Source organism: Phyllobates terribilis, unplaced genomic scaffold (assembly GCF_046119375.1).
Source record: "Phyllobates terribilis strain yellow unplaced genomic scaffold, ASM4611937v1 Scaffold_11__3_contigs__length_659146591, whole genome shotgun sequence".
In the NCBI taxonomy this organism is placed as follows: domain Eukaryota; kingdom Metazoa; phylum Chordata; class Amphibia; order Anura; family Dendrobatidae; genus Phyllobates; species Phyllobates terribilis.
The window spans coordinates 130665574-130691666 of NW_027362771.1; the positions used below are offsets into that span (position 1 = coordinate 130665574).

At 48.3% G+C, this 26093-nt stretch overlaps 1 protein-coding gene across 1 annotated transcript in view; it reads left to right on the plus strand.

Annotated features, from left to right (window-relative positions):
- ACSS3 (acyl-CoA synthetase short chain family member 3) overlaps positions 1-26093 on the plus strand; it is a 137744-nt gene that overhangs the window by 47846 nt on the left and 63805 nt on the right. Inside the window, exon 3 of the mRNA XM_073651614.1 lies at positions 11693-11837. Coding sequence (XP_073507715.1) covers positions 11693-11837 — 145 coding nt within the window. The remainder of the gene's footprint in view (positions 1-11692; positions 11838-26093) is intronic.

The following is a 26093-nucleotide window of genomic DNA, read 5'->3' on the forward strand; positions in this document are numbered from 1 at the left end:
GCCTGTCATCTCGATGTAGCAGAGCTGAAGCTGTCGTGGGAACCATGGAAAGGTAAGGATTATGTTGCTTTATTATTTTTCTTTTATTGCAGGGGATCGTTGGCTTCAGCTGGAATGGGCGTGATTGTAAGTATGGTTTAATTTAGAACAATAAAGAATTGTGTCTTTATTTCAATTAAAGGACTTTATTCTGGGGGTTTGTGGGGTTTTTTTAACTTTGACTATGGGGTTAGTAATGGGGGTGTCTTATAGACGCCTCTCCATTACTAACCTGGGCTTGATGTCAGCTGGCATTATAAGCTGACATCAACCCCAGCCCTATTACCCCCTGCCACCGCTACAGGGCAGTGGGAAGAGCGAGGCTAAGTGCCAGAATTGGCACATCCTATGGATGCGCCATTTCTGGGGCGGCTAACGGCTGGTGTTTCTAGCCTGGGAGGGGGCCAATATTCATGGCACCCTTCCTGGGCTATTAATATCAGCCCCCAGCTGTCTGCCTAGCCTTTGCTAGCTATTAAAATAGGGGGGACCCCACGTCAATTTTTTGGGGGGTCCCCCATTTTAATAGCTAGTAAAGGCTAGGCATTCAGCTGGGGGCTGATATTAGTAGCCTGGGAAGCTCTGTGGGTATTACCCCTTCCCAGGCTTCAAACATCTGCCCCAGCTGTCTGCTTAACCTCCGCTAGAGCCTAAAATTATGGGGAACCCCACGCCAATTTTTTTTTAAATAAATCCTTTATTTTAACACTAAATGGCAAGTACAGTAATCAACACTGTCACTGTACTTCATATATATGTGACTGACATGTTTCTATCTATCTAATCTATGTGTGATGCTCTATTCTTTCTGTTATAAATTGTCGGGTACAGATGCTGAATTGCCGGCCGGCTTTTTTAAAGAGACGGTGCATGAAAACACTAATATTTTTTTTAATAAATCCTTTACACTAAATGGCAAGTACAGTAATCAACACTGTCACTGTACTTCTTATATATGTGACTGACATGTTTCTATCTAATCTATGTGTGATGCTCTATTCTTTCGGTTCTAAATTGTCAGGTACCGGTGTATGCCGCTGCTGAATTGCCGGCTTTTCGTGTTTCACTGTGAGCACAGTTCCCATCGATTTGGGCAATCACTGTAATGCCACAACCACCATGGCTGTGGCATTACAGTGAGTGGCAGACAATCCCTGCATGATTGGTGCTCTAAATAGCGCCAGACATGCAGGACACGCTTTTATGCACGAACAGTTATCGAACATAACCTCGAACAGCTGAATTTTTTGCAAATCGTTTGGGTTCGTCGAACAACTCGAACACCACCCAAAACAGCTCGAATTTGAGATTGGCGAACAGTTCTAGTCGAACACCGCTCATCTCTAGTCCCAACCCCATTTATAAGGCAAGAAATCCCACTTATTAAACCTGACAGGGCACACCTGTGAAGTGAAAACCATTTCCGGTGACTACCTCTTGAAGCTCATCAAGAGAATGCCAAGAGTGTGCAAAGCAGTCATCAAAGCAAAAGGTGGCTACTTTGAAGAACCAATAAAATGCTAATTATGTAACAATCTTACAATGTGATTTTCTGGATTTTATTTTTAGATTCTGTCTCACAGTTGAAGTGTGCCTATAATAAATGACAGACCTCTCCATTTTTTGTAGGTGGGAAATCTTGCAAAATCTGCAGGGTATCAAATACTACTTTTCCCCACTGTATATTGTAGGCCTCAACAGCAGACTATCGGGTAGCTCATGTATTTAGACTGACACATTAATTTCTGGTTTATATTAAAATAATTCCCTATATGGTATGATGTGTATTGTTTTGAATGGTTTTCAGCATAGGCAACGTGAATTGTTGCATTTGTAGCTGCCTGGTTGAGCTTCTTTGGTGGATTTCAATAAATGTTGTATTAATTTTATGTGGGACTAGTAGGTTTTTATGGTAGGGGCCCAATAAAAATTGATGAAAAGCTTGTGGTGTTTGCTGTATACCTTTAATATACTATTGCATCTATACTTAACTTTGAATTAATCTTCATGGCTGTTTACAGCACACTCCTATATTCCTGCTTCCAGCATATTCAAAATGGTCAGGCACTTGTCCTGTTCTGCCCCTGTCTGTATTTAACATCTGCCTATATAAGGTGCACAGCCCAAGGGGGGAGACCACAATGTACTGAGATCAAGAGACTGAAGCAAAACCAAAAGACAAGGGTCTGTACACATCATAGTAGAAGTGTAACATGTAGCTGTACATACACACTGTGGTCATTACCAGACAAATATAACCTAGTATAAAAACAATGCACTGACATTCTGCAGTAAGTAAATAAATAGTAGCACACTGGGGTGTGTGGCCGCCCCCTTGGGCTGAGCACCATATATATTCAGCTTTCCACAGGCAGTTTTTAACCCCTTCACCCCGAAACCTGTTTTCACCTTCCTGACCAGGCCAATTTTTTGAATCCTGACCACTGTCACTTTGAGGTTATAACTCTGGAACGCTTCACTGGATCTCACTGATTCTGAGATTAATTTTTTGTGACATATTGTACTTCATGATGGTGGTAAAATTTATTTGATATGACTGGCGTTTTTTTTTGTGTTTTAAAAAAAAAAAAAATCTGAAGTCTTGGCAAATTGTGAAAATATTGCAATTTTCAAACTTTTCATTTTTATTCCCTTTAAATCAGTCATGTCACCCAAAATAGTTTAATAAATGACATTTGTACTTTACATCAGCACAATTTTGGAAACCTAATTCTTTTTTTTGCTAGGAAGTTATAAGGGTTAAAAGTTGACCAGCGTTTTCTCATTTTTCAAAAAACATTTTTTTAGGGACCACATCACATTTGAGGTCACCTTTGAGGGGTCTATAAGACAGAAAATACCAAGAAGTGACACCATTCTAAAAACTTCACCCCTCAAGGTGCTCAAAACCACATTCAAGAAGTTTATTAACCCTTCAAGTGCTTCACAGGAATTAATGGAATGTGGAAGGAAAAAATTAACATTTTTAACTTTTTTTTTTCACACAAATTTTACTTTTGGACCCGTGTTTTTTTTTTTTTTTTTGTCTTTTTTTTTTTGTTTGTTTGTTTTTTTGTTTCACAATGATAACAGGAGAAAATGGACCCCAAAACTTGTTGTGCAATTTCTCCTGAGCATACTGATACCTAATATGGGGGGAAAACCACTGTTTGGGTGCACGGCAGGGCTCGGAAGGGAAGCAGCGCCATTTTGACTTTTTGAATGTAAAATTTGATGGCATAATTAGCCATGTCTCTTTTGGAGAGAAGCTGTTGTGCCTAAACAGTGGCAACCCCCCCACGAGTGACACCATTTTTGAAATTGGACCCCTCAAGGAACTTATCTTGATGCTTGGTGAGCACTTTGAAAACCCAGGTGCTTCACAGTTTATAACGTTGAGCCTTGAAAATAAAAAAAAAAATCCCCATTTTTTTCAGCAAGAATATTTTTAACCCCAAATTTTGCATTTTCACAAGGGTAACGAGAGAAAATGAACCCAAAAAATTTGTTATACAATTTCTCCTGAGTATGCAGAGATCCCATATGTTTTCAAAAACTACTTTTGAGGCATAGTTCAAAGCTCAGAAGGGAAGAAGTGTGTAACGGGTCTGGGTGGTGGAACCTCTGAGCTACTATACAAAGGGGCAGTCCTTGTAAGGAAGCGGGTGGCTCCCAGGGAAGGTGGGCAGGTAGACACGGCAAGTGACAGGAACAGTCTCTGGGTAGAAGGGCAGGTGGTCACTCTTGACAGGCAGGTGGTCACGGCAAGTGACGGCAAAGCCTCCAGGTAGGCTAGCAGATGAGCGATCCCAGGTGAGCGGGTAAGAGTCTCTCGGCTGGCTGACAGGTGGTCACGGCAAGTGACGGCAGAGCCTCCAGGTAGGCTAGCTGGCGGGTAGCAGGTGAGCACTCCCAGGTGAGCGGGTAAGAGTCTCTCGGCTGGCTGGCAGGTGGTCTCAGGCAGGTATCAGGCAGGTGCTTCCTGATCCGCAGGCGGACTGGTCCATAGACAGACTGGCGGATGCTGGTAGACAGACTGTCGGACCGCAGGGAATGCAAGCAGGTAGACAGAGCTGGAAAACAGACTGGCAACGGGACCTGAGGGCTGAAGCAGAGGTGAAAGGCTTTGCAACAACTTTGCTCGGGCACCTCCATTTTGGGGGAGGTGCCTTATATATGGGAGCTTCACCGGCAATTGGCCGGGGACTCCTTAGGACGGCGCGCGCGGCCCCTTTAAGAGCGAGGGAGCATGCGCGTGCCCTAAGCACAGTGCCCGGGAAGCAGCGAGCGCTGCCAGCAGCGCGGGAAGAGGACGCCGAGGACAGAGCAGGGAGGTGAGGGGAACGGCGTCTCTGCCTAGCAGGAGGCAGGGACGCCGACGCTACAGTACCCCCCCCCTTTAGGCCCCCCCTTTTTTAGGACGGAGAGAAACTTATCAAGGATGAGCGGGGAATGGATGTTCTCCCGGGGTTCCCACGTTCTCTCCTCAGGACCAAACCCCTTTCAGTCCACTAGAAAAAGGTCTTTCCTCTTACCCTTTTGGTGGCCAGAATGCTCTCTACCTCAAACTCGTCTTCAGCGGAAACCGGAGCAGGAGGCATACCTGTAGACTTGGAAAAAAAGTTAAGTACCACAGGTTTGAGGAGTGATACATGGAAGGAGTTGGGGATCTGCAAGTTGGCCGGGAGTTTCAATTTATAGGCCACCGGGTTGATTTGTTTGATAACTTCCAGTGGGCCGATGAACCGAGGCCCTAACTTGTAGGAAGGAATCTTGAGCCGGACATATTTGGACAAGAGCCAGACTTCATCTCCAGGACGGAATTGGGGCGGATCCAGACGTCTTTTGTCAGCCTGTTTCTTCATCCGTTCGGAGGACAGAAGTGCGGATCTGGTACTTTCCCAAATGGAGGAGAATTCGCTAACAAGAGATTCCGCGGCCGGATTATCCACCGAGGCGGAGACTGGAAACGAGATCCGAGGATGTTGACCGTAGACAATAAAAAACGGGGATTTGGAGGAAGACTCGCTCTCGTGATTATTATAGGAAAATTCGGCCCACGGTAAAAGATCCACCCAGTCGGAATGGTGGGCATTAATAAAGTGCCGGAGGTAACAGGTTAGAATTTGGTTGATTCGCTCTACTTGACCATTGGACTCTGGGTGATAAGCAGAGGAGAAGTCCAAGGCGACCCCCAGCAGTTTACACATGGCTCTCCAGAAGCGAGAGGTGAACTGAACTCCTCGGTCGGATACGATGTGGAGAGGGAGACCATGAAGACGGAAAATGTGATGGATAAAGTCTTCAGCCAATTCAGATGCAGACGGAAGACCCGGCAGGGGAATGAAGTGAGCCATCTTAGAGAAGCGGTCAGCGACCACCCAAATGACCGTACAACCAGCAGAGACAGGGAGATCCGTTATAAAGTCTATGGCTATATGCTGCCACGGGGCAGCAGGTATGGGAAGAGGCAGAAGGCGGCCGGCTGGCAGATGTCTAGGAACCTTGTTGCGGGCGCAGGACGCACAGGCTGAGACAAAGTCTATTACGTCCTTGTGCAGGGTAGGCCACCAGTAATGCCGGGTAATAAGCAGGAGGGTCTTTTTCTGGCCAGCATGGCCAGCTAGCTTAGATGAATGTCCCCAATGTAGGACTTTCTCACGATCAGGTACTGTTACGAACATCTTACCGGGTGTAAGACGATTTAGATCCACGGGAGCCACCAGCATTACCTTGGCGGGGTCGATGATGTGCTTTGGTTCCTCCTCTAGATCGGAGAACAAAAAGGATCGGGACAAGGCATCAGCTTTGATATTTTTGTCTGCCGGGCGAAAATGAAGAATGAATTCAAAGCGGGCGAAGAACAAGGACCACCGGGCTTGGCGCGGGTTCAGTCTTTGGGCACTCTGGAGATAAGCCAAGTTTTTGTGATCCGTGTAGATAATTACCGGGTGAAGAGCCCCCTCGAGCAGGTAACGCCACTCCTCCAGTGCCAACTTAATGGCTAACAATTCTCGGTCTCCTATAGAATAATTGCGCTCAGATGAGAAGAGTTTGGAGAAGAAGCCACAGGTTACCAATCTTCCGGATGATGACTTTTGGGTGAGCACCGCTCCGGCTCCGGAGGAGGAAGCGTCTACTTCTAAGAAGAATTGCTTGTTGCTGTCCGGACGGTGCAGCACAGGAGCGGAGGAGAAAGCTTGTTTCAAGACAGGAAGGCCTCCTCTGCCTCGGGCGGCCATTCTTTGGGATTAGCGCCCTTACGGGTGCGCGCAGAGATAGGGGTAGTCCGGGAAGAGAAGTGCGGAATGAAGAGGCGGTAGTAGTTGGCGAAGCCCAGGAACCGCTGGATAGCCTTCAACCCCTCCGGTCGGGGCCATTCTGGATGGCAGAAAGTTTCTCAGGATCCATTCGTAGACCGGTCTGAGAGATGATGTAGCCCAGAAATGGAAGCGAGGTCTGCTGAAAGAGGCACTTCTCAAATTTTGCGTAGAGGTGGTTTTGCCTGAGCCTGAGCAGGACCTGACGAACGTCCCTCCAGTGTGTAGGGAGATCCGGAGACAAGACCAAGATGTCATCCAGATATACCACCACGCAGGAGTAGAGAAGGTCACGGAAGATATCATTGACCAACTCTTGAAAGATGGCGGGAGCATTACAGAGACCGAAGGGCATTACGAGGTATTCATAGTGGCCGTCCCGGGTGTTGAATGCCGTCTTCCATTCATCCCCCTGACGGATGCGAACCAGGTTATAGGCCCCACGGAGATCCAGCTTGGTGAAGATTCGAGCACCCCTCAGACGGTCAAATAATTCAGGAATGAGCGGAAGGGGGTATTTATTCTTCACCGTGATCTGGTTAAGGCCTCTATAGTCTATGCAGGGACGGAGTGAGCCGTCCTTCTTTTTAACGAAGAAGAAGCCTGCTCCCGCTGGGGAGGTAGATTTCCGGATAAATCCCCGGGCCAGGTTCTCCTCAATATATTCAGACATGGACCGGGTCTCCGCAGCGGACAAAGGGTAGATACGCCCTCGGGGCGGAGTAGCGCCAGGTACCAAGTCGATAGGGCAGTCGTATGGTCTATGAGGAGGTAATGTCTCTGCTTCCTTTTTATTAAAGACATCAGCATAAGACCAATAGGGTACTGGCAGGCCGGGTAGATTGGCTGGGGGAGGAGAAGGACGGGCAGGACGAACGGGAACTAAACAAGTCTTATGGCAGTCCTGTCCCCAGCGAAGGACTTCTCCGGTCTGCCAATCAAGCACGGGTGCATGTCTCTGGAGCCAAGGTAGGCCAAGGAAAAGAGCATGGGAGAGTCCAGGTAGAACATGGAAGAAGATGCTCTCAGAGTGCAGCATTCCCACCTGCAGAGTTATGGGTTCGGTGATAAGTTGGATGGGATGCGGTAAGAGACCCCCGTCCACGGAGGCGACAGAGAAGGGTTCGGCCAGAGATTTGGTGGGAATGCGGTATTTCTCTACCAGGGACTGGGAAATGAGATTTCCGGCAGCTCCAGAATCAAGTTGAGCTAGTTCAAAGTAACGGTTCTCCCCGCAGATGATAGAGACCGACAGCATCAGAGATGGAGAGGGTTTATTCTTGTCTAGGACGACCTCTCTGAGCGATCCTAGACACAGGCGTTTCCCGACCTCTCCGGGCAGGAACGGATCCGGTGCTCCTTACTGCCACAGTAGAAGCAGCTCCCCTCGGCACGGCGTGACTCTTGATGGGTTTTGACCATCTTGGTCTGGTCGACCTGCATTGGCTCAGGTGAGTGCGCCTGGGGAGTAACAGAGGAAGTGACTTGATTCTGGAAGGTAGGAGCAAGGCGAGGAATCCTCCTCTCACGGGTGACCTCTTTGGTACGCTCCTGGAACCGGATGTCAATCCGGGTGGCAAGTGTTATTAAGTCGTCAAGAGTGGTAGGAATGTCCCGACCGGCAAGTTCATCTTTAATCCGGCCCGATAGACCCTCCCAGAAGACGGACACCAGGGCGTCGTTATCCCATGCAAGCCCCGAAGCAAGGGTACGGAACCGTATGGCATATTGGCCCACGGTGAGACTCCCTTGACGGAGGCGTAGCAGAGATGAGGCGGAAGAGGTCTTTCGTCCTGGTTCGTCAAAGACTTTCCGGAAGGCCGTAAGAGAGGCTGGCAGGTTGGACACCAGGGGTCTCCTCTCTACCATAGAGTATTTAGCCAAGCCAGCGCCTCCGCAGTGAGATGGGACATGATGAAGGCCAGTTTGGCTCGGTCCTTGGAAAACTGGTGTGCCAAAAGTTCGAAGTGCAGGGTGCACTGGTTAACGAAGCCCCGTGCCTGACCGGGATCTCCACCAAAACGAGGCGGGGCGGAAAGGCGGGGACCGAGAAGGGATGCCATGGTATTGAAGGGCAGCGGCGCTGCCGGGGTAGTAGTTGTGCGAGTAGAAGCAGCTCCCGACGAGGCAGTCAGTGTGTCCAGGCGGGAGTGAACACTACGCAGGTGGCCCAAGATGGAGTCCTGTTGGGACCTCTGACGGGAAAGTTCATGACCTAGGTCCGAGAGCGAGGGAGCTTGGGTGCCACCGGGTTCCATGGCCCGAGCAAACTGTAACGGGTCTGGGAGGTGGAATCTCTGAGCTACTATACAAAGGGGCAGTCCTTGTAAGGAAGCGGGTGGCTCCCAGGGAAGGTGGGCAGGTAGACACGGCAAGTGACAGGAACAGTCTCTGGGTAGAAGGGCAAGTGACGGGGAAAGTCTCTTGACAGGCGGGTGGTCACGGCAAGTGACAGCAGGGTAAGAGTCTCTAGACAGGCAGGTGGTCACGGCAAGTGACGGCAAAGCCTCCAGGTAGGCTAGCAGGTGAGCCCTCCCAGGTGAGCGGGTAAGAGTCTCTCGGCTGGCTGGCAGGTGGTCTCAGGCAGGTATCAGGCAGGTGCTTCCTGATCCGCAGGCGGACTGGTCCATAGACAGACTGGCGGATGCTGGTAGACAGACTGTCGGACCGCAGGGAATGCAAGCAGGTAGACAGAGCTGGAAAACAGACTGGCAACGGGACCTGAGGGCTGAAGCAGAGGTGAAAGGCTTTGCAACAACTTTGCTCGGGCTCCTCCATTTTGGGGGAGGTGCCTTATATATGGGAGCTCCACCGGCAATTGGCCGGGGACTCCTTAGGACGGCGCACGCGGCCCCTTTTAAGAGAGAGGGAGCGCGCGTGCGCGTGCCCTAAGCACAGTGCCCGGGAAGCAGCGAGCGCTGCCAGCAGCGCGGGAAGAGGACGCCGAGGACGGAGCAGGGAGGTGAGGGGGAACGGCGTCTCTGTAGCGTCGGCGTCCCTGCCTCCTGCTAGGCAAAGCGCCATATTGGAGTTCAGATTTTGCTGGACTGGTTTGAGGGAGTAGCCATAACAGGAGTAGCTCCTGCAAGAACTCATAATACTCATATAACAATTTTTCATATTGTACCCGCATGTAGAAAATTAAGATAGAAATAAAATGGGAGCGAGGGAAGGGAAAGAAAAGAAAGATACAAATTAGAAATGGAGAGCTAGTGTCAGAAGGTGTCAAGTGCTTTCTGAAATGTTTAAACAAAAGATCCCACGTCCTGGTGATTGTCTTGATGGCGGGATCGGACATTGTGACCTCTGCGGCTGAACTGACTCCCAGTCTGACCGTGGAATCAATGGTGGTTGAATAATGAAAGTTGGTTAATCTGGTAGCTGGATCTGCGGTAGTTCAAAGGCGGACAGGAAACCTGACGGAACATCCCCCCTTTTTTTTTGCTGCATCTGAAAAGGGAGCTTCTAGCGGTATGGAATTCCTTGATCACGCTGCAGCTGGGTGAGCGGTCTTAAGGCTTTGCGAAGCTGGGAGTGCATCTGGCTAGGTCCGGGAGGATCAGGGGGTCACTTCTCTTTATTAAGATACTCCTTTTTGCCCCTAGCTGCTTGCAGTATTGCTTCCTTCTCCTTATAAAAGTATATTCTACAAATAATATCTTGTGGTCTTGAGGACATAGGAGGTTTAGGGCCAAGTGATTTATGGATCCTGTCCATTTCAATAATATTATCCTCTTTCCTCCCAAGGAGTCCACAAAATAAAGTGTTAACTGTTTCTTCCAGCTGCTGAGTGGTGACTTCTTCAGTAAGACCGCGAATACGCAAATTGTTCTGTCTGTAACGATTTTCTATGTCCTCTCAATCTGAAATCTGTGTGGAATGCTCAAACAAAATAAGATGATGATCCTCCATCTTCTGATATAAAGATGAGGAGTCGACCTCAAGATCATCCACTCTATTACTCACTTGGGTGATATCTTGCTTAGCTGAAGCTATTGCGCTGGCCTGCTTTGCTTCTAACCTGTTAAACATGGCCTCCAGATTCTGTCTCGTGGATATGGAACGTAAGTGCTCTCTCCTGTCCCACTCATCAGTCCCACTGAGAGGGGGGAGTCCTCCGATGACAAAGCTGCTTGTGTCGCCAGGTGCTGAGCTGCTGTAGTTGCAGCCGCTTCTGTGTCTGTCCAGCAGCAGTGGCTCGTTGCTGTTTTCTGGCACGGGCGCCATGTTTGATGCAGTAAGTGTTACACGCACGCCGCCTAAGTTCAGATGGGGGCGAGACCGGTTACATGAATTCATTGGAATCCTGGGGGAAACGTTACTCAGGGCGACCATAGGTTGCAGCTTCTCTCAGGCACACGATCGATTCAGTTGCTAACCAGACACAGCTGACAAGGGTCTTCATAAAAGGTAGAACAGTAACATTTAATGAGGCACGGCCTGTGCAATTCAAATGTCTCTTTGAGCAACAGGCTCCAGTAATAACAGTACAGTCTCCTTTGCAGCACAGCAGTACACAGTCTATTATCCAGTAGCACAGTACAGCTCAGTTTTAATGCATACACAACCACAGGCTTTTCCTTCACAAAGACTCAATAATACACAGCATTCTTTATCTCCCTCATCACACCCTTTTCCCCCTCCATCTCCACGCAGGATAATCTATGACAGGCTTCCTTCCGGTCCTTATCTTCCTGGCCAATAATACTCCACACTGTTAGCTCAGGGAGTCTAACTGACCTTTGTTTAGCTTTCCTCCTGACCTGAATTCTGTTCCCTTAACTTCTGTGAGATACAGGACACAAACACCACCTTTCTCTTCAGCTCCGGACAGACAGTAAACAACTTCCCCACAATCCCCCTGCGACTCTGCTAAAACACTCCCCTTCTCCTGTGACTGTGTTAACCCCTCTAGTTGCTGGATGCTTCTGGAGCACAACCCTTCCTGTCTCCTGTGCTTGTGTTACTTCTAATAGTTGCTGAATGCTTTTAAAGCAACAGCACTACTTCTGCATGTCACACTCTGCAACAGCACTACTTCTGCATGTCCCATAAGGGAGATGGTCTGTGCTGTAAGTATCTGGAGATACCGGTCTCTGATGACCTAACTGTGCCTGGGGTGACAAAGGACCTCTTCCTGCTTGTGGACATCCTTAGAACGGTAGGGGAAAGCTGCGGGTACCCGATATCACTCAGCTCGGCACAAGCGCTTCCTTATCCCGCCATCAGCAAACCATGCCCCCCAGACAACCCCTTTAATCTTATTTGAAGCAATTCATCTGTTTATATATTACTTGTTACATAAACGATCCTGTATTTTTGTTCTATTTTAGGTTTATTGGTGGAGAACTTAATGTTTGTTACAATGCTGTTGATCGTCACATTGAAAGTGGAAGAGGAAATCAAGTTGCAATTATCCATGACAGTCCTGTTACAGGCACCAAGCAATCTATCACATACCACGAGATATATGAACAGGTAGGGTGTATAAACTTAAGGTTTTGGCATTGTAGTTCAAGGGGTAGACTTTGGTTTGGTTTAAAAAATGCTCTGTGATTGTAACTTGCATTATGTTATGCTTCCTTTGATGTGACTTTGTGTGATTTAGAACTTATGTTTACTATATTATTGAAAAGTTGCTGTGGACCTGGGCATGTGCATTGGACTGGAGAACATTTGGGAACTGTTGTAGGGATGCCTCTCGTGACAATGGTAACCTGCAGCTGCATAGATTGTCCTGGAACATTGCTTGTGTGAAAATGGCTCATGGAAAACAGAAGCATGGTAAATACAGCGTAGTGTATAATAATGTACAGAATTATAACATGACTAAATTGCTGCTACATATAAGGACAGATCATCATGATTGTAATATAAAAAGTGGGGGGAGCAAAGAATGATCAAGAGTCCAAAAAACTTAGTAGCAATACATCAAAACTTTATTATATAAAATATCACAATAGGCTAGGGAAACAATATACGTGTACATAAAAAAAAAAACGGGCATGGGATGCACAGGATAGGAGCAATGTCATAAAAAATATATATAACAAGTGAAGTGAGGGAGTTTAAGATAGGAGCCGGAACCAAACGCATTGCAGACCAGAAGTGACGCATGCGGCATCACGGTTGGCATAGTAACACATTCGTCCCTTCTGGTGCTATTGTTTCCGGTTCCCTTCTTAAACTCCCTCACTTCACTTGCACTTTGCCCCCTGATGAAAGCTGGTCCAAAACGTGCGTCGGGGCAGACGCGCATGTGCTTTCGAGCCCCTGTATTCATGGTAACACATTGATTCATTCCCTATGGTATATATAATCATGCTTTATCCTCGCTGATGTCTTTTGCCTACCACTGTGATCTGTTTGCAAGGTACACACACTAGTGGTCATATATCAGTGTCAGTTATATATATTTCTTGTGACATTGCTCTTATCTTGTGCGTCCCATGCACGTTGTTTATGTACACGTATATTGTTTCCCTAGCCTTCTGTGATATTTTATATAATAAAGTTTTGATATATTTCTACTAACTTTTTGGACTCTATTGATCATTGTTCCCCCCCCCCTTTTTAACATTGTTTGTGTGTTGTTTAAAGGGAATCGGTCAGCGGGTTTTTGCTACCTCATCTGAGAGCAGCATAATGTAGGGAAAGCGACCCTGATTACAATGATGTATCACTTTGTGTCACAACTGCTGCACTTAGTAAACTATCAGAGCTTTTCGATGTAGCATGTAGCAGAGCTGAGAAATCTAACCCCGCCCACACCCCAACTTTCTGTGTACATTGTTTGACAGCAAGCTGCTAATCAGAGGATGGGGAGTCGTCATACAATGGCTCAAATGAGCTGTAGTCCAGGCAGTGATAATCTCCTGGTGATAAAACATTCATTATATTGAAACAGCTCACAGCCTAATAAGTTGAAGCAAAAAAAAAGAAAGAGACAATGTAATATGGAAATGCACATCTATGAGTCAATAGTGTTAAATCAAAAAAATCCAAAATGTATTAATGTGCACTGACACAAACATGCTAAAACCAATTAAAAACAAAAACCATACAGAAAGACCATGTCCACAAGTAATCAATAACCTGAAGTTGCGGATAATGACATAGATCAATTGGTAGGTACACTCTCCCATAAGAACATGTTGCAAATAACCACCATACATCAAATCATGCAGTTTGGTTGAACAAAATGGCAGGTATAGAGGCTCATATAGGCAGAAACATGTAAGTATATAGTATAATAAAGATATAGAACTCAAAACCAGGCGTCCCTGGAGAAAATATTTAACCTCAGTATAGCACCTATATAATGGCTCGTATAACACACCTATAACTATACAAATCCAGTGTGCGAGCAAAGAACCTGAAATGCAGACTAGTGTAGCTACTCCAACCTGTCAAAGGCAGTGTTACTCATATAGACCCCCATGTGGTGGGATGAAGAGGAATGCATGTGGATGTAGCGGGGAAAATGGGAGAGGAACCATAGGAGTGAGCAAAGCCCAAGCGTATCGCCATCAATACGGCTTCATCAGGGCAGGTCCCCACAGCCTAATAAGTGACACTTCCCTGAAATCGGTGTCTCAGCCTACATAGCAAAAACCTGCTGACAGATTCACTTTACAGGTCTTATTGGTGCCAAAACAGAGATGACATAAGCTCGTAAGTGTCCAGCACATATTGTTGTAGAGATGAAGGGTCATGCAAGAACCCGACAGAGGGTCTGGAAAAAGAAGTGACTATGCTAGAAACTGATTATTGGCTTAGCAGAGAGATGGAAGAAATGCCTGTAGTAATATCATCAACCCCACCAGGGTTATAGGGGTGACACCTCTACTGGAAAATAGCCAGGTTATGAAAACCAATTTTATTTTTATTAGGTGTTGTTGAGTGATGAAAACTTTTTCCTTGGTTGTTGTTGTTGTGTACTTCATAAAATATTGTGCTTCTGTCTAAGCATGGCCATAAAGATGTGCATCTTGTAATGGGCAATGTTGTAATGGGCATCTTGTAATGGGTAATAACTAGTGATGTGCGAGCACTAAAATGCTCGGGTGCTCGAAGCTCGGGTCGAGCACATTGGAATACTCGGGTGCTCGACCCGAGCAACGAGCCCAATGTAAGTCTATGGGAAACTAGAGCATTTTTCTGGCTGTCCCCCCACCTCCCCCCCCCACCCTCCCCCCTTCCCGGCAGTCTGCAGAAGGTCAAAAATTGCCCAAATCGACGGGAACAGTGCTCAATTAAACGTCAGGCACGCAGAATATATAGGCAGACAGGCAGGCAGGGTATATAGGAGGGTGCATGAAAAACATAGCAGGGCACTTGGAACACACTAGTGCCCTCCGATTTTCATGCACCCGTCTCTTTAAAAAAGCCGGCTGGCAATTCAGCAACGGCATACTCTGGTACCCGACAATTTAGATCAGAAAGAATAGAGCATCACACATAGATTAGATAGATAGAAACATGTCAGTCACATTTATAATAAGTACAGTGATAGTGTTGGTTACTGTACTTGTCATTTAGTGTTAAAATAAAGGATTTATTAAAAAAAAAATTGGCGTGGGGTTCCCCGTAATTTTAGTCTCTAGCTGAGGTTAAGCAGACAGCTGGGGCAGATGTTTGAAGCCTGGGAAGGGGGTAATACCCACGGAGCTTCCCAGGCTACTAATATCAGCCCCCAGCTGAATACCTAGCCTTTACTAGCTATTAAAATGGGGGACCCAAAAACAAAATCACGTGGGGTCCCCCCTATTTTAATAGCTAGCAAAGGCTAGTCAGACAGCTGGGGGCTGATATTAATAGCCCAGGAAGGGTGCCATGAATATTGGCCCCCTCCCAGCTAGAAACACCAGCCGTTAGCCGCCCCAGAAATGGCACATCCATAGGATGTGCCAATTCTGGCACTTAGCCTCGCTCTTCCCACTGCCCTGTAGCGGTGGTAGTGGGGTAATAGGGTTGGGGTTGATGTCAGCTTATAATGCCAGCTGACATCAAGCCCAGGTTAGTAATGGAGAGGCGTCTATAAGACACCCCCATTACTAACCCCATAGTCAAAGTTAAAAAAACCCCACAAACACCCAGAATAAAGTCCTTTAATTGAAATAAAGACACATTCCTTTAATGTTCTAAATTAAACCCTACATACCGTATTGCCCATTCCAGCTGAAGCCAATGTCTTCTGCAATAAAAGTAAAATAATAAACCAACCTCATCCTTACCTTTCCATGGTTCCCAGGACAGCTTCAGCTCTGCTACATTGACATGACAGGCTGGATCGTAGCAGAACGCTGTCACTAAATGACAAGTACAGTAGCCAACACTATCACTGTACTTAGAAACATGTCGGTCACATATATAATATCTATCTAATCTATGTGTGATGCTCTATTCTTTCTGTTCTAAATTGTCGGGTACCGATGATGAATTGCCGGCTGGCTTTTTTAAAGAGACAGGTGCATGAAAACACTATTATTTTTTTTAATAAATCCTTTAACACTAAATGACAAGTACAGTAACCAACACTGTCACTGTACTTAGATATTATATATGTGACTGACATGTTTTAATCTAATGTATGTGTGATGTTTCACTGTGAGCACTGTTCCCATCGATTTGGGCAATCACTGTAATGCCACAACCACCATGGCTGTGGCATTACAGTGAGTGGCAGACAATCCCTGCATGATTGGTGCTCTAAATAGCGCCGGACATGCAGGACGGGGACCCTAGCTCCCGCCCGAGCATCGCGCAAGTAATCGGCGAGTACCGAGCAGTGGCGAGCATACTCGGTCATCACTAGTAATAACCACTAAGCATCATACCTCCTCATGAGCCAATACTGTAGAGTTTGTTAATGCATAAAACTTCCTTATCTGTGGCACATCTGTTATGAGTCAACAGCAGCATTCCTCTGTTACCCACCACTTGTCCAAATTAAAAAGGTAGTTATATTGAGACTAGATGCTATAAGTTTTTAATAAGAAGTAAAAGACTCATTTTTTGCTATGAGACTCCCTATACAAACTCTCATACATTGCAGATGTTTTTTTTTTTACCTTCAGTTAACCCCATATCTAAGATATATGTAGCTGTTTGCAGCAACTTTACACTGAAATGCGGAACATGAAAAGTAGTTGTCTCCAGTGATTTTCATTCTAAAAGCAAGGAATGCTGAGAGCCAGCAATAACTGTCTTAAACAAAAACGGGGCAGGGAAGGTGGATGATTGTGATGGAACATACTAGATGAGGAGGAAGGCCATGTTCAATAGTATGTAACGTGGTGGCCGCCGGCAAGGTATTCCTCTTTCACACCCTGGCACGCTACATGAAGATGGGGATCCTGGCTGGGTGTGTGGACTTCATCTGTGGGGGCCACTACACCCTTGCAGGCCACATGATGCTAGTGACTTTGGCTGGCCAGGACCAGTTGAAAGATTCAATGAGGGAGACCACTAGCCAACAAACAGTTTTTTTTACTGAACAGTAACTTGGCGGGAATTATGTACAGTAGATAGGTGCATAACTTCAAGAACTTCTCACTTCCTGGGCTGCTTGGTGTAGTTGGGATACAATCCCTGTCTTGTTTGATGTAGGTGTAGCAGAGCTTTTGGGCTGCGCATAACACCACTGACTGGCAGCCTCCTGTGTACTCTGTGCATTGTCAGCAAGCTGCCAATCAGTGGTGGGGGCGGGATTACACAGCAATGATAATCTCCTGCTGATTAAAACACTGATTTGTATTGAAACTACAGCACTCTGCCTAATAAGTGACACAACCATGGAATCAGGGTCTCAGCCTCTACATTATACTGCTCTCAGATTAACTATTCACTGAAAATGGACAAAAATCAATAAAAGACATCACTGAAATAAAAAGCAGCCATACTCGCAATACCAAGTCCAGACACAAATGCATAACAGGATGCAGCAGTTCTTCCATGACAAAGGCGGGGCAGTACAGGTGCAACATACTAACAAAACAACCACTTACTAACCCACCAACCATCCGTGGCGTGGCGGCCTAGTATACAAAATGCCAATAGTGGAAAAGAATCAGTTAAATCCTGCGTTGCCTCGACGGAAGTAGCCGTTGAATAGATAAACTGCACTTAATCTGCATTTGACTATCAATGCGTTTCGAAATTTCACACTTCTTCAGGACATACCACCATGGCAAGAGAATCACACATGCAGGTTTAAATAATCCGTGCAATTGAAATCTGGGAGCGAAGAAACAAACTCATAGTGTCATATGACTCAACATTTTTTCTTGACAAGCTTTATTTATTCTGACAAATTATGAGTGGATTCCAAAAACATTACACAAAACACCACAAAAATCAGTTATGACACTCACCTATTAACAATAAATAATACTTTAGGGGGGAAAAAAACAGAACGAGGGAGGGGTGGATGAAAAAATGTATATAAGGATTAAGATAAAGTAGGAGAGATTTCATGTACAGTATGTGCAACCTCATGAGCCACCAGAGAGGGTGGTAAATTGCCAAAATTAGTAAGGGGCAGAATTTTAGATACAATAAAAATAATATATAAATCTATTAGTTTATTTCCTTAAAAACCTAACCATAAATGACCTTAATATGTATAAAAACTGCAAATTTTAATTTAAAAACTTGTAGAAGTAAATTAGATTTATAAATTAAGTGAGGTAGGGACAGGGTTACACAGACTAGCCTGACGCCCATTCAGGCAGTGATAATGTCCTGCTGATAAAAACACTGATTGTATTGTCACTACATGTGACATGCAGAAGTAGTGCTGTTGCTTCAAAAGCATCCAGCAACTATTACAAATAACACAAGCACAGGAGACAGGAAGTGTGGTGCGTTAGAAGCATCCAGCAACTAGAGGGGTTAACACAGTCACAGGAGGCAGGAAGTGTTTTAGCAGAGCCCCAGGGGGATTGTAGGGAACTTGCTATTGTAGTCTGGCTGAAGCCGAAGAGAAAGGTAGTGTGTTATCTGTATGTGACAGAAGGCAACTGAACAGAATTCTGATCAGGAGAGAAACTAAATACAGGTCAGATAAACTCCCTGAATTAACAGTTCAGAGTATTATCGGGCAGGAAGCTAAGGACTGGAAGGAATTGTGTCACAGGGATCATCACCCTCATCAAACCCCCCCCCCCCCCTCCATCTCCATGTGGGATAAAGAATGCTGTGTACTATTGTGTCCTTGTGAAGGAAAAACCTATGGTTGTGTATGCATAGAAGTGTGCTGCTAAGAGATCTAATCTATGCTACTGAAGAGACTGTAATACTGTGCCTTGTAAAGAAACTACTGTATTGTTACCGGAGCCGGTTGCTCAAGAAACTCAGACTGTACTGTAATGAAGATTGTTGCTGTAATATCCCTGAATTGCACTGGCCATGTTTCAGATTAAATTCCACGGTTAAACTGTTGAAAAAGACTCTTGTCAGATGTGTCTGGTCAGCAATTTAATCTATCGTGTGCCTGAGAGAAGCTGCAGCCTATAGCCCGAGTAACGGTTCCCCCAGGATCCCAAAGAATTCATGAAACCCGTCTCGCCCTATCTGGACCTAGCGGCGTGCGTGTAACATACAGCACACAGACTAGTAAATGACACATCCCTGGAATCAGGGTCTCAGCCTCTACATCATGCTGCTCTCAGATTAACTATTTACTAATGGAAAAAAAGGACAAAAATCAATAAAAGACATTACTAGAGAAATGGCAACCATACTTGCAATGCCATGTCCAGACAGAAATACAGAACAGGATGCAGCAGATCCTCCGTGACCTGCAGGTTTGCCATGGATTTGTGTCTGGACATGGTATTACAAGTATGGCTGCTTTTTTTTCCAGTGCTCTCACTGCCGATGAAATAGCAAAAACTTGGTGACAGATTTGACGCGCCCCCTGGGCCTGTGCTGTGAGGGGGATACCCGGAGCCGGATTGCTGGGGGTTGTAGTCCTCCGTGGCGGTGACCCGGTCCGTGCCCAGGGCGGTCAAACCAGTGGCAGTCTATTGGTGTTATAATAAGTGTCCGACTACGCCACCCGTGGATTGCGGTCAGTGGGGACAGCCGCTGCGCTGCAGACCGTTGAGGCTGATGTTGTTTGCGCAGCCGAGTATGGGATAACTCCCCACGGGAGAAGTATTGCCTCAGGGCAGCTTGTGTGGATGATGGGAGTGATGGTGTGAACGTCCCAGGACTGATGGTGCTGGTGCGGCGATGAAACAGAGACGTGTGGTGCAGTTCGGGGTCTTTACTGATGGTATAAAGCAGACCCTCCCGGGAGTACTGGTTAGCAGTAGGGGCCTGGTCAGTCTGTGAGCAAGCAGGATCTCCCCTGGCCAGGTGGAGTTGTAGGCCTCCCCGACTATCTGCACTCTTTCCTGGCTACCTTGCTCTATGCGGGTAGAAGTAGCCCACGTCCCTGAGTATACCGTGTGGTGCTCACCCGTATGGCCGGTGACTTGGGGCCTTCCTTTAGCCTCCGCTTCACGATGGCGGTGCTGGTCCCTTGCTTGTGACCGTGCCTTCGGGTTTCTAAGGCCAGAGGACATGGAATCCCCTGCCAGTTGGATTCTGCTGCTTGACCTGGATGTCCCCACAGCCTCGGACTCCGTGTCCGGGTTTAGTGTCTTCAGCCAAGGCGAGCTATCTAGCTTCCAGCCTCTGGCACTCACTCCTGCTCCTACAGAGCTCCTGTTGTCACTTTCCCTGTGTCTGCTGTCCTCCAGACCTGACTGCGTCTCTGTCTGGGACTTCACTCACTAATCCCGCCCCAGACCCAGTTTATAAGGGCAGATTCCTCCCCTCCCAGGTCTGGGTGGGCCGTGTTGCATGCTTAGGGCTCCTGACCAGAGAAACCTCCCACTTGCTCTCAGACATAATATCTCTATTACTGTGGTAACCAGACCCCTGGGGTGCCACATTCCCCCCTAGTAAATTTTAGTACTCTGGGACTAAACACATTTTTTTAAAGAAACATAAATGCAGGGTATAACAATAACACAATAACATCTTTACAAGAAGCTTTAGTCTGTAGAGGTCACGGTGTGTCCGCAACCGGGTGTCCATATCACCCAAGGTGAAGCCTTAAGCGAAGTAGGGGACCTGTCCAAAGCAAACCCCTTGCGTTGGCCCTGGGCGTGGCTGCAAGGCTGGAGCTAGCTACTTTGGGCCGCAAGTAGGCCACGCCAGACAGGTTTTCTCTTCCGCGGCCGTCTTCGCAAGAGGCACCAAGGTGCAACTATCTACAAGCATTGTTCCGGTTATCCAGTGTCCATAACCTGTTAGTCCATAGAAATCTGCAGGGTAACTGAGAAACCTAATTAATAACAGGCAACAACAAAAACCATAAACACTTTCAAGAAACAGGTAAATTTACAGTGCATTAGTTTATATTTTCCAGCGAGCGGGCATCTGACCTCTAGTGACTCTAGTGGACCTACGGAGCTCACTAACTGGTCCGGCACTACAGGGTGTAGGAGGTGTTATGGGTAAGCTGGGCAGCTGTCTGCGCACTCTTTGGCTCACTAGGGGCACGGCAGGATCACTACCAGCAGAGGGTTGATTCTCCTGGGCTGCTGGTGTGGATTCTTCTGCCTCCTGGGCCGGCTGCTCTTCCAGCTCTACCTGGTCTTCTGTAGGCACTTGAGGGGCAGGCTGGAGAAAGGTGAGAACGGGCACCACGATAGCGTTGTTTACTTGTGTCCAGGACCGGGGAAAGTCTCCGAGTACGGTGGTGATCATTTCCTCCTTTTCTTCTACGGGTTGAGGGTCTTCCTGATCTTCATCCGTGCTTTGCAACTTCTCGGGGCACTTTTTCAGGCGGTCTCTGGAGACAGTGGCTGTGGTCTCTCCTCCATCCTTGCTGATGACGTACTCCTTTGGATTATTGTGGCTTGAGGGCAGTACGGTGTACGGGTCCTTTTCCCATTGGTCGTCCAACTTATGGAGCCGCCTTTTTCTTTTCAAGACCTGCTCTCCAGGTACCAGGGGAACAGCGGGAGCATGTTGGTTATAAGTCCTCTCCTGCCTTTCTCTTGATTGACAGAGACTTCGCTCGACGCTCTCCTGCACTTTCCGGTACTGCTGCTGCCGTTCTGTATCCCAGTCTGTCTCTGGCGAGGTGTGCTCGGGTATCAGGACTCCCATATCCCGGTCAACAGGCAGCTTACCAGGTCTTGCTCGCATTAGGTAAGCTGGGGTACAGTTGGTGGAACCTACCGGGATGTGGTTATACAGGTCCACCAGATCGGGCAGTTTCTCAGGCCACAGACTGCGTTCTTCCAGGGGCAATGTTTTTAGCAGATCTATCACCACCTGGTTCATCTTCTCGCAGAGTCCATTGGTTTGGGGGTGATAGGGCGTTGTTCTTATCTTCTTGCAGCCATACAGGTTGCAGAACTCCTGGAAGACCTCCGCTTCGAAGGCTGGTCCTTCGTCCGTCAGCACTTGGTCCGGGTACCCGTGTGGGCGGCAGAAGTGCAGCTGGAAGGCTCTGGCTGCTGTCTGAGCTGTCAGGTCTTTGACAGGGACCACCACCAGGAACCGGGAGTAGTGATCCACGATGGTTAGGGCGTAGACATACCTGCTTCTGCTTGGAGCCAGTTTAACATGGTCCAGAGCGACCAGTTCCAGCGGCTGCCTGGTGATGATGGGCTGCAGGGGAGTCCTCTGGCTGGCACGGTCCCTTCTTAGATTGCACGGGCCACAGTCTCTACACCACCTCTCAATGGCTCCTCTCATGCCTATCCAGTAGAACCGTTCACGCAGCAGGAACTCCAGCTTCTTCCATCCGAAGTGCCCTGCCCAATTGTGGTAGGCCTCCAGCACCATAGCTGCGTCCCGTCTCGGTACCACCACCTGCCAGATCAGTTCATGTGTCCGGGAATTGACCATTCTGCGGCACAACTTCTCCTTGTAGAGAAACGGTCTGCTCTTTTCCGTCCACAGTTGCTTGGTCTCTTCCGGAGCTTCTGGGTCCAAGCGGGCGTCAGCCTGGGTCAGCATCTCCTTCACCAGACGGACTACGGGGTCACTGTCTTGCGTCTCCGCCCAGTTGTAGTGGGGTAAGGGGTTGAACGTAGCGGATCGCTGGCCCCTCACACGGTGGGAATACTGGGTAATCCCATGACGGTGGAACGCAGGGAGTTCGATCTCTTCCAATTCTTCTGGATCCTCCCCTTCGTCCGGTAGGTTTGGCATCCTGGACAGGGCATCCGCGTTGGTATTGGAGCGTCCTGCCCGGTATTTGATTGTGAACTCAAAATTGGACAGGCGGGCCTTCCATCTCTGCTCCAGGGCACCCAGTCTTGCAGTGTCCAGGTGTGTCAACGGGTTGTTGTCCGTGTACATGGTGAACCTGGAAGAGGCAAGGTAATGCTTGAAACGTTAGGTTACTGCCCACACCACTGCCAGGAACTCTAGCTTGAACGAGCTGTAATTCTCAGGGTTTCTTTCCGTGGGTCGCAGTTTTCGGCTGGCGTAAGCAATTACCCGTTCTCTCCCCTGCTGGTTCTGGGACAGTACGGCTCCTAGCCCGATGTTGCTTGCGTCCGTGTAGAGGATAAAGGGCTGGCTGTAATCAGGGTACGCCAGGATTTCATCCCCCGTGAGGGCCATCTTCAGCTGGCGGAAGGACTCCTCTTCCAGCTTTTCCCATTTGAAGGGTGGCTTCTGGTTTTTGGCCTTCCTGGACTGGCCTATCAGGAGGTCCTGCATAGGAGCTGCCTTCTTGGTAAAACCGGGAATGAATCTTCGGTAGTAGCCTACCAACCCGAGGAACTGCCGCACTTCCTTTATGCTGAATGGTCTTGGCCAGTCCTTAATCACGGTGATCTTGTCAGGGTCGGGGGCTACTCCGTCAGCACTCACCATGTGTCCCAGGTACTGTACCTTTGGCTTCAGTAGATGACACTTCGAGGGTTTTACCTTTAGGCCATAGTTTGCCAGGGCTTCAAACACTTCTGCCAGGTGTTCCAGATGGTCCTCATAGGTCTTGGAATAGACGATGACGTCGTCCAGGTATAATAGGACCGTCTCGAAGTTCCGGTGTCCCAGACAGCATTCCATCAACCGTTGGAAGGTTCCTGGTGCGTTGCAGAGCCCGAACGGCATACAGTTAAATTCGCTGAGTCCCATCGGGGTGGTGAATGCGGTCTTCTCCCGGTCCGCCTCTGCTACAGGAACCTGCCAGTACCTGCTAGTGAGATCCAAAGTAGAGAAGAAGTTAGCAGATTTTAATGCAGCTAAGGACTCTTCTATCCTTGGTAACGGGTACGCATCTTTGTTTGTGATACGGTTGACCTTCCTGTAGTCTACATACATTCTCATGGTGTTGTCTTTCTTTTTCACTAAGACTAGTGGAGCTGCCCAGGGGCTACAGCTGTCCCTAATTACCCCAGCCTCCTTCATGTCTTTTAGCATCCCCTTGGCGTGTTGATAGTGTGCAGGGGGTATGGGTAGGTATCTCTCCTTTATGGGAGGATAGTCTCCCGCGGGGATGTGATGTTCTACCCCCTTTACTCGCCCAAAGTCTAGCGGGTGTTTACTAAACACTCTCGTACTCTTGAACCACCCGATAGACTCCCTGTTTTTGGTGTGAGGGAGTGGAGTCAGTACCCAAGTGCAGTTGCTGACACCAGTCCTCCATTGGTTTCTTAGAGCCGTTGCCTTCCTCTGGTTGAGATGGAGGCAAGGGTTCCACGGCCTGTACAGAGTTCTGGTTGATGGTGAACAATTTGGCTAGCGTGGCATAACAGGGCAGGTATACTTCTCTCTCCCCGATATTAATGATGCGGACGGGCACCCTCCCATGGCGTACATCGACCATCCCCCGTGCTGTCAAAATGGTGGGCCTACTGTCTGAGTAGACGGGTTCTACCATTGCTTGGTAGTCTCTACCTCTTAGACCAATAGCTGCCCGGCACCAAATCATCATCTCACTTTTCGGGGGCATGGCAATAGGGAACGGGTCACACATTCTCACGCTACCTATCTCACCACCAGATAGTTCCACCTGTTGCCATTTCATTAGTGCCCGGATCTCTTTTTGGAGCACACGCTGCTGGCTGGAACTGGCGTTCTTGGCAACCTGCTGCAAAATAAGAATCACCTCTGCAAGACAGTTTTCAATTACGTTAGTACCTAGGGTTATTTTTGGGTGACTCTCGCGACGGTCAATGTCCACAATGATAAGTCCTTGTGCCGGCAGTTCAACTTTACCGACCTTGATGGTCACTTCCTTAAATCCTATCTGTGGCACGGGCTGACCATTGCTGGCTATAATGCTCAGGTCGTCATCTGGGTAGCGGGTTATGTCCGAGTCATTCCAATATCGCTTGAAGAGCACGTACGGGATGGTGGTGACCTGTGACCCGTTGTCTAGTAGGGCACTCATAGGAATGCCATCCAGTACCACAGGCAAGACCGGACGTCCCCCTACGTATTTGTCACGCCAGTTCGATGGGCCTGATGATCTTAAGCCTGGGGGTTGGCCCTCTACCCCAGGTTGTGCCCTTTTAAATGACAGTACCTTGCCATATGTCCGGGTTGATTGCAGCGGCGGCAGATGGGTCGTCCGTCCTCGTTGTATCTGTCGCTGGGTCTTCCTCTGGCCGGTGGGGTCCTCCTCAGTCGGCGCCACGGGACGTCCTCCGGTCCGGATGCCAGCTGGATCTTTCCTGGAGAAGAGACCTGTAAAGACTGCACAGTTCTGGTTAGCGCGGCAACGCTCTTAGTCAGCTCTTGGACCTGATGGTGCAGGTCTGTAGCTGAGTTATTGTTCAAAGCCTGCGCATCAGCTCCCAAAGGCCCTGCAGACAAGGGCGCCGCGTCCTGGTGGTAAGTGATAGCAGGGCGCCTGTGGGTCACAGCGCCACCTGGTGCCGGTTCTCGGAGCACCCGGATGGCTCTGTCCTTGAACTGTGCAAAGTCCAGGTCAGGGTCCTGTAAGGCCATTGCCCGCAACTGGGTTCGGTGGGCATTGCACAGTAGACCCTCAATGAATTGTTCGGTCAACAGCTTTTCTTCATTCCCCACGCTGTCAGGGTCTGCCTGTTTAATGGCTCTCAGGGCCTCTTGTAAGTTTAGAGCATAGTCCCTTATACTTTCATGTGCCCGCTGTTTGCACCCGTAAAATCTGAGCTTTATTTCGGCTGAGGTGCGGGTGTCAAATGTGTCTTTCAGCCGGGCTAGTATCTCTCTGACAGTCCTCTTCTTCCCAGGTGACCAGGACTTTACCTCCCTTTGGGCTGCCCCGATTAGCTGGGCCACCAGGATGCTCACTTTTTGCTCTTCTGTGAGGGGGTATACCTGGAAGAGGCTATCAAGTTTTTCCCTAAAGTCACTCAGGGTATGTGACTCCCCTGAGTACTGGGGTAGCCAGGTTGCCCCCGGGATATAGGGCATGGTGAATGGCATGACTGCTGCAGCGGTTGCGCTGGCGGTGGCTGTGGCAGTGGAGCTCCCCTCGGTGTCAGACATCCTTCTTCCCCCCTAGTGGACCGTGGCCTACCTTGCGATGCTCTTCTTCCGTAGGCCGCGGCTCCGCAGTCGATCGTCGGGGTTGAGGACCTCAGCGTCGCTCTTCCTCCCTTCCAGGACCTTACGCAGCGTCGGAGCGTGGGGCGGAGGCATCCACGCCCCTCTTCTTCCCGCGCGGCGTCCCGAAGATGGCGTCCGAAGGCGGGAAGCAGCTGCGGATGGCGGGAAGAA